General features: G+C 32.9%; 1 protein-coding gene across 3 annotated transcripts; it reads left to right on the forward strand.

The window, feature by feature from the left end:
* Positions 1-602: 602 nt before the first annotated feature.
* Positions 603-10993, forward strand: LOC130046637 (uncharacterized). 3 transcript variants are annotated; one of them, XM_056153284.1, is made up of 14 exons: positions 603-652; positions 963-1021; positions 1819-1873; positions 3005-3058; positions 3264-3311; positions 3417-3467; positions 3852-3902; positions 4651-4728; positions 5355-5387; positions 6464-6496; positions 6848-6877; positions 7900-8019; positions 10033-10212; positions 10580-10993. In XM_056153284.1, the coding sequence occupies exons 2-14, from the start codon at positions 1011-1013 to the stop codon at positions 10628-10630; spliced, it is 795 nt and encodes a 264-aa protein (XP_056009259.1). In that variant the 5' UTR covers positions 603-652; positions 963-1010; the 3' UTR covers positions 10631-10993. The 3 variants fall into 3 exon arrangements, with proteins under 3 accessions (XP_056009259.1, XP_056009261.1, XP_056009260.1); XM_056153286.1 differs by having other exon boundaries at positions 606-652; positions 4651-4683; XM_056153285.1 differs by lacking the exon at positions 5355-5387 and having other exon boundaries at positions 606-652.
* The last annotated feature ends 923 nt before the right edge of the window (positions 10994-11916 follow it).

The raw sequence follows: 11916 nt of genomic DNA on the forward strand, positions 1-11916 counted from the left end.
TTATATCCTGTGGTTTGCAACGATGGATTTTAATGTGATTTTGTGAAATTCCACTGTTAACAATTTTGAAATGTCATAGATTCTAAAACATTTAGGGAAACTGTGAGTGTTTCATTACTTGATGTTTTTTCCTTCTTTTTTACTTTTTTACTAACAACTTTTATTCACAGATCGAGACAAAAAATTGTCAGGCCAATTGATTTATACAGATACTTTTATTTTCTTCGAAGTCAAATCAAAATGAGAACCATATCTCATGTTACGATCATTTTCCAACAAAATACACTAAATATTCTTGTCAGATGTACAAAACTTTTTAAAACTGAATAAGAATTTAATCGAAGAAAAGATAATTCTGAGGTATATATGGAACTACAAATTGAGGAAGTTAATTTTGATTGGTCATTTACAGGTGTGATATACCTTGAAGATGACAGTAGTAATGTGATTCGTATTAGGCTTATATAAGATCAAAGCTATTATTATTTGTGCTTACAAGCCAAATTGAGAAACACAAACACACCTTGCTTAGGTACATATGTATTAATTCTTGAAGTGAAAATAACTGAACTTTGTGGAAATTTTCTATATTTAGTTTTTTGATGATGACCATGATGACTTGGAGTTACCGAGTTTAAAGGTATCCAAATCTGTAAGTATGCAGTTTCCTTGTAATCACAAAGTTACATGAACATGTATTTGTGGGACTTTCAAATTGTAATTGCATAGTATCATACAAGTCTATGAGTACATGCATTCTAATTATTATTTAATCAAAACCAAATACATATGAATAAAGATGTTAGTTTCAATTGGATCCTTTTAAAATATGTGGTCATTTGGAAAGGTGCAAAATTATTTTTTGTTTGAAACATAAAAAAATATGAATTACATATATGTTTTATTTATTCTATTATTACAATGTTATTTTGAATGCAAGATTTTCTTCTTATGCATTACAGCTGCAGTCCTGTAGAACTGAGACAGAAGAAATGAAGGAATGTTAAGAGATGATGCAAATGTAGGTTAAATTTGATATGCTATTCAATTTTTCAATGCTTCCCTTTAATAGTTATAATCTGCCACTGCTTTACAATCAAAAGATATAATGTTGAATTGATGCCAGTTGTTCCTTTCTGGTAAGTTATGTGTTTGCAACAATTTCACATTGGTACAAATTATTTTTAAAAAAACCTCATATACCGACAGTGCTTGTAATACGCCAGTTTTGAGATAAGAGCTCTCCTGTGTAGGAGGTACATTTAGTAGAACTTTGAGGGCCTAAGTGGGACATAGTGAACCTACTGTCAGTGAGGAAGACAATAAAATGTATTAATAGCGGCTTCTCTTTAAATATATAAATGTTGGAAACACAAAATACTATTGAAAGAAATGTTTTACTAAAGCAGAAACATGAAAACAATGTCATATTTGAAAGTAATATCCAGGATATGATACCTACTACCAATAAAATTACGTGATACAATAAGAATTCCATGTATCTAATTACTCCCTGAATACTTATCACTTACTAATAGTTTGTTTATCATTTGAATTCGGGTGATTAAACAGCGTATGAGAGACTTAATGATTACATTCACTTATGCCGTGATGAATATTCGTCCCACTCCCGCATGTAAACAAGTTGTTTCATGCCTTACTATGTACGAGAGTTCTTCAAAGGGAAATAACTCGAGCGTATCTCGAAACCGGCATATTATTCATAAGCTTTTATGGGTAGCAATGGTCGTAGCTTAAACACCTACAGGGATCAATGAATTTAAATTTAGGTTATTTGAAGTGTCAACTTATTTCTAGATGCCGGGACCATCAGGTTTTGGAAAGAAAAGCGGAAAAAGTGTTGAACAGTAGTGTAAGTAAATCAAAATGAGCTTAGTGTTTTTGAATGTTTTTTCATCAGCAAACCAAACTTTTTAGCTCACCTGAACTGGAGGTTGTTATTGAGCTTTTCTGATCACCTGGTGTCCGTCCGTCATTTGTCTGTCCGTCTGTAAACTTTTCACATTTTAACTTCTTCTCAAGAACCATTGGGCCAATTTTAACCAAAATGGCACAAAGCATCATTGGGTAAAAGGGATTCTGAATTATTCAAATAAAGGCCCAGGGCCCCTTGCAAGGGGGGGGGGGGTAATCCAGAAAAATTAAAATAAGGTTGGGGTCATTGAAAAATCTTTTCAAGAACCACTGGGTCAGAAGAGGTGAAATTTATAGGGAAGCTTCTAGAGGAAATGTCTATTCTAAATTGTTCAAATCATGACCCCCAGGGTAAGGGTGGTGCCACAATAGGGGATCAAAGTTTTACATTGAAATATATAAAGAAAATTTCTTAGAATTGTCTTCTCAAGAACCACTTGGCCAGAAGAGGTGAAACATATGTGGAAGCTTATTGAGAGAATGTAGATTCAGAATTGTTCAAATCATGATTCCCAGGGTAGGGTGGGGTTATAATAGGGGATCAAAATTTTGCATTGAATTACATAAGAAAAAATCTTTAAAAATCTTTTTCTCAAGAACCAGTGGGCCGGAAGAGGTGAAAGTTATGTGAAAGCTTTCTTATGAAGTATAGATTCTAGATTGTTCAAATCACGACCCCAGGGGTTAGGTTGGGGCCACAATAGGGGATGAAGGTTTTGCACTGGAATATATAAGTACAATCTTCTTCTCAAAAACAGTCATATTTATATGGAAGCCTTCTCAGGAAGTGTAGATTATAAATTGTTCAAATTTGTTCAAATCATATGACATCCCCCCCCCCCCACAATATATATTCAAGGTTTTGTAGTGACTCGGATGAGTGTTGTGACCCATGTGCCTCTTGTTTCTTTTGTAATGCAGGAACAAGTTTTAAATTATGTACACTGTAGTACATTTACATATAGATACATGTACATTATACTTTTAAATACACTCTACTACTTATTATAGCCTGTGATTTTTATGAATGTGTTCTATATGTACCTTAATTTTGTCAACACTGACACAGGCAAAGATGACTACAGCTACCAGTACCATGGATGTTACTTCTAATGTCAATTTAGTAAGTTATACTGTATTACAATTCTTAGTTAATTTTTTTATAGGCAGAATGTTTCCATATGAATGTATTTTTGTAGAAGGTAATTTCTATGATTTTCCAGCCAATATCTTTATTACCAAGTCATGAAAAATATACAAAGCATTTTGTACCAAAATATGAAATGTCATTTAAATTGAATTGTACCTGCATGTGCATTCATTTTCAGCCAATGTGTCCATTAAAGAGTTCCTCTGAGAGAGATGATGTGCAGACAGTAAGTTATTTTGGATTTAAACATTCTTTATCAAATGAAATTTTCTTTAGCATGGTTTGACAAATTAATTAGATAGTTTTACATGTTTGAAATGTTAAATTTTAGTCTCGCATGATTAAACGCCCTTTGGAGGAAGACACAGTTGTGCCAGTCAAGGTATGCAATGTTAAATTCTACCACAATTATAATTGTGTCTCCCCTTTATTATGTCTCCCTTTCAAAGGGGAGACATATTGTTTTTGTAATTTTTCTTCTTCTTCTTCTTCAACCAAATTTTGTCCAGGCCCTAACTAGAGAACCCTTTGACTTTTAAGACTTCAAACTTGGAACATAAGGAGATGGTATGGAGGAGGGGTGCCCGCTTCAAAACTTTTGACCTTGACCCACTTATAAAGTCATTTGTATGATCAATGAATTAATACTATTTTCCATAATTTGTTGAGGATTTAAATTCGTTGATTGGGGGGGGGGTGTCCTCAAAAATTGAGCGGCCATGAATTTAATGATTCCACAGTACATGTCTTTTTTTTCTCTATGCAGTCACCAAAAACAGACAAATCAAAGACCTGTAATGAAGATGAATCATGGAGGGTAAGTCATTAGATTGCACATTAATTTTGATAAAAATATTGTATAAAATTACATTTTGTTAACATTTCTTAATCATTGAAATGAAGAAGTTGAATAAGCCATGTACTTGTATATCATATTGAAATTTTAATGCATTAATAAAAGTAAAAATTAAAAAAAATTCAATGAAAACTGAACACGACTCTTAAAAGGCTTGTCCCCATATTTATCTTTGCTCCCCCTTTTCTTCAGCCCCTATTATAAGCCCCTAAATTCTTCATGGTTCCAAGTATTTCAGTGTATGGTTATGACCTGTGTGGACGTACATCTTACATAGCCATTGTTACTCCGTTTCAATAAATTATCAAATGTGTGCGACTATACCACTTCAGGAGAAAAAGTAACAGCAATAGCACAGGTCAATGCAATACAAACAAACACAAAATGCACGTAACATAGCGAAATAAAATGTAAACATTATAGACATAATGTAAGAAATACTACATGTCAGCCAGGAGTTCCAGGTGTGCAATCAGGTAAAACAAATGAGAAAGGTATAATTATATACCCTTGTGGTGATATTGGAGATAGGGAAACTAATATGGCATATAGCTATTTACAAGTCATATTCAGCTTTAAGTTATCATACAATAATGAATATACATGTATAGTTTTTAATGTTCTTTTTCATAACACTTGTAAATTTCAGAATTATGCATTGTGTTAACTAATCTTTGTACATACTGTTTTATTAATTTTTTTCTTTTAGATTTCTGATGATTTTGAGCTTCCTGACATTGAGGTATACCCAACACCTTCAGAAATTACAGATGCCAAGGCTAACTCTGTATGTGAATGACATTGTATATTTTTGTGGATAACTATAAGTATTTACATTTAGTTATAAGCCATCAGATTGCACCCAGTGATTTACTCTTTGTGTAAGACACTATAGGGTTGATGATTTAATGGATGGCTTCCTGTGAAATTATTGTTGAATCTGCACTATCTCAGTTTTTGTGAATTTCATGGGTACCCCTCCTTAAAGAATTATTAAATTTGATCTTTATTTATTTTCATAAAATTAAATCATGAAATTACACACTGAAGAACCTTTTAAAGAAATGGCAATCCAGGAAATTATAATTTCATAAGAATCCTAAGATTCCACTGTATCCTGGACTGTAACAATTGTAATTGACTATATATATATATATATATATATATGTGCGCCATAACAAGTACATTGTACAATGTAAAACTTGTTACACTCTGAAGAGCCGAACTACACGGCAAAAGCGCTAAGTGTAATTAATTAAATGTGGATCATGTGTACTTAGTCATCATTGATGGGACATTGATCATGTATATGTTACCTCTTAATGGGCAGACCATGTGAGGGACATTGTTTGCCATACCCATATTCATCTACCTTGAAATTCTTAACCATATACTTACTTTTCCTGTTTTAAGCTTTCAAAGGAGGACAGAATTGAGGATTCACCAGTAAGTTATCTATGTCTGTATGTGGTATGTTATATAAGTAATATAACTAATAGTGCTTGGGACTTCCAAATCACTTACATTGTAGACATATATATATTTGGTATTCAAGGTATCAGTGTTCAAGATACTGAAGTTCATATGTATTTACAGTGCATTATAAGTTATGAAAAATAAAATCATTTAATTTGCAGAGCCCAATGATCAGGACATTGTATACTGACTTGTACTATGGAAAAGATAACGCGTTCATCATAGTTTAATGAAAATAATTTTCTTTGTCTAAGTCTTGTAGTCTGACTGTCTGTCATTCAGTTTGTGTCAGTGTGTGTAACACTTTAGTTTTCACGCTTTATTTCAGAAAATCATAAGTTGCATGATATGGTTTCTGTATAATAACTTTAGTTCTTTTGCAATGACAATTTATATCATAACTCCTTCTTACTTAAAATGAACCATATTGATAACATTTTTAAATTCTTCTTGATAACTACTAGTCCAATTCTTTTATACTTGGCATGAATCATCTTTGGGACAAGGGGGACATAAATTATAAATTTCAGGACTCCAGCACCCCTGAGGCTCTAGGGGCGGGGCCAAAATTGACCAATTTTCAAAAATCTTCTCTACAACCGCACATGTGTAAGAAAAACTAAATGCCTAGTGATGTAGAGCAGGAAAGCCTCCACCAAAATTGTAAATTTCATTATTCCCGGGGTAGGGGTTTTGAACTCTGGGTGGGGCCAAACTTACTATATAGTGTTTATATGTAAAACACTTAAATAACATCTTCTTTAGTGTTATTGATACTAAATTGGTATTAAATGGATAATTAGAAAGAGCAGGTAAGGATGAAAAAAAAAATTGTATTTTTTTTTAATCTTGTTTTATACTATTGCTGAACATTAGAATTTAGCTTAGATATTCAGAACAGTAAAAAAAAATTTGTAGGTTTCATAGCCCTTTGGAGTAGTGATACTTTTTCACTAGTAATCATGTGACCGATGAGGCCTGTGGGCCTCTTGTTCTGAATTTCCTGAAATAACTTATCAAATATAAGACAATTTTTTCATTTACAGATCATAGACCTGGAGGTAAAAGAGTTCTTTGATGTAAGTACTTGGTACAACAGTGATTATAAATGATCAGTAAATTAAATTATGGGAATGAAGGCCAAAGAAAATGTTCATGTGTTACAACACTGTAAATCCTATGAACTTCATAAAGCAAACTTCTTTACTATATATTCATTTTTAAATTTATGCATATTTTTATGTATTTTCCTGTCCAATCAATATTGAAATAAATATCAAAGTAAAGTTCAACAGAAATCTTAGATACTGTACTTTGTTTTGTGGGGAAAAAAGTGTTGTGTTGTTGTGGCTGTTTTTATTCCATGTGTTTCTTGATTTTACATATTCTAAGAATTCAGATTATTTTCAATTGATAAAAATCTTTTCCAGCTCATGGAAATGAAGATAAAGAGAAGAAAGGTTTGTAAATGCGTGGAGTTTTCTCCATGTTTCATCCATCTCAAACAGTAATATATATAAAAAAGACATAAAAATTACAATTTAATAGGTACATCTTCAGTAACAGAACTTTTATAGAACCAACTTGTGTGTATCTGGATTTCTTAACGTGGTGGACTTTCATGTTGAAAATTGATAGAAAATTGTTTTATATACCTTCTTGAGGTCACCTGGGTCTAATACGCAATTTCCGAGTTGCCCAATAGTTCGTTCCCTTTGTGGAACTCTTACGCACAGTGAGACACAAAACATACTTTCATGCACACGTGGTGGGTACAAATGCTCATCACTGCCTTCATATATTGCCTAAAGGCCGATTATCAGACATGCAACCACACAGACTGCAGGAACACACAATATTAGTAAGTTTATTCAATAATAAAAAAGCTAAAAAAAAAAAAATCGATAATCTCATTTTTCTTTGATTAAAGTATATCACTCTTTCAGTTGAGGAAATAAAAATTATTTCAAATTTTGATTTCATGGCCTAATTCAACAAATATTATTCTTGATATGGTCAGTTTAATGTATACCAACGGCTGATATGAACAAAATTTATGGTTTCATAAATTTTATCCTTATTTACAGTGCTAATCTATAATATATGTGTACATCTTGTACCCACCTAGTGTTCAACAGAATACTAAACGTACCTCCATCACAGAAGAGCTGATATCTTGGAAGTTGCGTATTCTAATGATAATGTGCATGAACAATTGAATAATATTAGCATATTTTTGACAATACACGTGTGAGGTTTATTTGTGCTTTTCATTATAATAACAGTTCATTAAAGCTTCTTAAACTAAGAAGTGCATACATGATTCATGAATCTTATTGATAGTTATGCTTCTCAAAGAGCTAAAGCCATGAAAGTCCAGACAGGCCATGTCACAGACTTTTCTGAATAATTCACAAAATATTGTGCAGTTTTAGTTTTAAAAATTTATGTTGAATTAATTATGTATCAATTGTTTTTGCAGATGGCAGAAGACACTGTCATAGCATTTCCCGATAAGGAGAGAAAAGTTATAACAATAATATACGAAGACCATGGGGGGATGTCCTTTACAAGACCATTCTGTAAAGATGACACTCTGCAGGTAACATTATTCTACTTCCTATTTTATTGTTTCACCCACGTCAAAGACTCAATTTACAAATGTAGTCATTGTAGCTCACCTGAGCTAAAGGCTCAAGTGTGGTTTTCTGATCCAAATTTGTCCGTTGTCTGTCGTTGGCATCGTCATTGTTAACTTTTTACACATTTTCATCTTTTTCTCCAAAACCACTGGGCCAATCTCAACCAAACTTGTTACAGAGTATTCTGGGGTGAAGGATTAAATTTTGTTCAAATGAAGTTTGTTCCTCTTTCGAGGGGAAATAACTGATAATTTTTGAAAATTTTGTGGCATCCTTTAAAAATCTTCTCAAGAACCACTGGGCCAGAAAATATGAAACTTATGAAAGCTTCATAACATACTGTATATTCAAATCATGACCCTCAGGGATAGGGTAGGGCCACAACAGGGGATCAGAGTTTTATATTTGAATATAGAGGAAGTATCTTTAAAAATCTTCTCAAGAAGAGCAAAGTCATCATTAGTCATATTTATACATAAGCATGCTCAGGCATTGTAGATTCAAGTTAATGCTCAAATCATGACCCCCGGGGGAAGAACGGGCCATTATAGAAGATCAATGTTTTAAATTGAAATATATAGTTTTAAAAAAAAAAAAAAATCTTTTTACTGGGTATGCTATATTTAGTCAGAGAAATATGGAAATATCCTTAGTTAGTGTAGATTCAAGTTTGTTCAAGTCATACCCCCCTGGGTGGTAGGTTGGAAACACTAACATGTATACATTTAAACTTTTCAATTCTGAACTGATTTCTGCTTTTCTGTAGCCAAAGTGCTCCGGTGAGTGATGTGGCCCATAGACCTCTTGTTTATTTATTAGTGCCCTGTGCCCATCTTTTTCTCTGTTGTTTGGAGTTTGTTGTGTGTTGTCTGTAAACTTTCCACTTACATTTATTCCTATTCTCCAGAACTATTTGAGTCAATTTCAACCAAACTTGCCAGAAAGCATCCTTGGGTCAAGTTGATAGAAGTTTGTTCAAATGGAGAGCCACACTCTCTTTCAAGGGGAGATAATTAAGACGTTTTGAAAATTTAATGGCATCATTTAAAAATCATCTACTAGGCCAAAAAAGAGAAAACTCATATGAAGGCTTCATTGATTGTGTAAATCAAGTTTGTTTAAATCGTTACAACACCAACCCCCTCCCTCGAAATAGGGTTGGGCCATAATATGCTATCAAATTTTTACATAGGAATTTATCCTCTGTTGAACAGATAGGGAGAAACTGTGATGATGTAGAACTGCAGGGCCATTGTGATTTAGTTGAGCATTACAAATAATTACCAGAGAAGAAATAAGGAAAAAGAGAATAGTAATAATAACAAGAAATGGAGTAAAAACAATATAAAACTATAAAATCTATTCCTGCCTATTTCTAGGAAAAAACAAATGCATAGTTGAAAACATTTAAACCCTCTACCAAAGTCATGAAATTCATGACAAAAAATTTCAGTGCAAATTGAAGAGATGTATTGTATGTTTAGGAAAAGGAAAGTGTCCCCTTAAAATGTGACATCTTTGGCAAAAATTAAGGGCTATTTCACATTCTGGTGATGGTAAAGATTTACATATAGGCCTCTTGTCAGCAATATTTATTATCATATCATATTTTTTATACCCCCCGCAACAAGTTTTGGGGGGGGGGGGTATACTGGAATCGGGTTGTCCGTCAGTCTGTAGACGCAATGGTTTCCGGGCTCTAAAGCCTTATCCTTTCCACTACCGTCACCATATCATACATATGGACTACCCATGGGATGAAGATGTTCCCTATCGATTTTGGGGTCAAAAGGTCAAAGGTCACGCACACTGGACATCGAAGTAGCAATATGGTTCGGTTTGTCATGCCATTTGTTTTTTACACTCAGAAAAGAGGTAGTTTATACCTATTACCAACACCCTTTGGGAGATTGGGGTAAGCGGGGGGTATTCTTAGTGAGCATTGCTCACAGTACCTCTTGTTTTTCTTTCAGAGTATTTTCACATACATTTGTAAAGAAGTGGAGGCTGAAATTCTGCCTCCAGTATTTCATCTGGAATGCATGGCGCCATTAAAATGCCCTACTGCAAACTGCAAACACTGTTGGGAGCTAGACGCTAGCCACAGTTTACCAATTTCATCACTTCCAGATGCACTGATTATAAAGGAAGGGGCAAGTACATATATAACAAGTTTTATCATTCTGAAAGAAATTTGCAACATTACTGATACTTGTATCTGTATTTCTTATCAGGGTAAACTTTTGGAATCATACTTCTATAATTAAAAATTCATTGCAAGTTATAATGAAGACACTTTAAAACATTGTTTTCCTTATGTACATTTATACATTTACATGTAGTATTGTACTGCTGAATATAAGATTGTGCATAACCCAGAAGGCAGCTCTAGAAAAGAATACTTTTTAGATTAACACTGAAATTATCATATTAAAAACATTAACCTTTTTATATATGATTTATTAATATGTACCTTTATATTTAACAATGTTATTGATAATGACACATGTTACATTTCAGAACTTCTTAATGGATGACACCATTACAAACTATGGGAATGTATTACTTTGAAGTTACGAATGCTCATTGCCATCCACTGTCTGTTGTTTTATTCAATTGACACCTTATACTCCACTCATCATGCAGATGGGTCATATTCTGTAGATACATTAATGTTTGCATTTTACTACATGCAATGAACTATTGAACTGATTGAACAAAAAATATTGACATTTACATGTATTGTATGACTAGCAAGATTTGAATTTACATGTATATCTATGTATTCTTTTGTTCATCATTAAATGCATATTGTTCCAATTGCATATTTTAATTATACCAATTATCAATTAATACAGTATGATGTACATTAAAAGAGTTGTACATGTATGTAAAATGCAATGCAAGTCATTGATAAAATTTCTTCTTGCTATTGCTCATAGAGTGGATTATTTTTTCACCTTTAAAACTATGCAGATTTGGTTAATTACTGACATGGTGTAGAAAATAAGCTGAGGACAGTTATTTAAGAAGCACAAGCTTTATTTTGGACTTAATCTTGTGAAGCTAAATTAAGAACTGTATGTTTTGAATGTATAGTCCCCCCCCCACCTAGCTTGCCTAACAAGGATAATATATACTGTAAAATTACATTTTCTTGGGGTCAAATTTTCGAGGTTCAAGGAAAAAAACATTGTTCATGGGTATTTGATTTTGGGTTTGACGAAATGTTATAAAGCAGTTATGTATATTAAATTTTACATTTCATGGTGGACATGAATTCATGGATTCCTAAGTCATACCTCAAAAACAATGATAATTAACCCACACACACCACACACACACACACAAATTGGTGATTTCACAGTAGTTTAGTAAGTTCAAGGAAATTTCTACGTATATCATAGAAATTATAATATTTTGATTATCTACCCCAGTCTTCCTTTCTCCAAATCCATTTTTTACATTAAATAATACACGTTAAACAATATTCAATCAATCACAGACATGATTTTTAGCTCTACTGGTCAGAGGCCAGAAGAGCTCATACCACAGTTAGGTGTCCATTTGTCAGTAAACAATTTTTCAGTATGCTACTCCTCCAAGTTTTAATGATTCAATTTCACTAATAATTGTCTCCCCTTCCAAGAATGGGGACATATTGTTTCAGTGTGAATTCTTCTTCTGCCTCTCGTACAAAGTTTGTCTGGGCCATAACTTTTTTGTCTTTTGACATAAGCCTTTGATATTTAGTATGTGGGTATACCATGATAAGACAGTGTGTCATGACCATTGTTGCTGACCCTTGACCTTTTATTTAAAGATCAAATAGTAGAATTTTTGTGTGGACCATAATT

Source organism: Ostrea edulis, chromosome 1 (assembly GCF_947568905.1).
Source record: "Ostrea edulis chromosome 1, xbOstEdul1.1, whole genome shotgun sequence".
Taxonomy (NCBI): Eukaryota; Metazoa; Mollusca; class Bivalvia; order Ostreida; family Ostreidae; genus Ostrea; species Ostrea edulis.

Bases quoted from the DNA above. Each gene is read 5' to 3' on its own strand.
- LOC130046637 (XM_056153284.1), top strand. The intron at 5,388-6,463 runs GTAAGTTATCTA...TTTCATTTACAG, and splicing joins ACAGAATTGAGGATTCACCA to ATCATAGACCTGGAGGTAAA. The intron at 10,213-10,579 runs GCAAGTACATAT...GTTACATTTCAG, and splicing joins CACTGATTATAAAGGAAGGG to AACTTCTTAATGGATGACAC.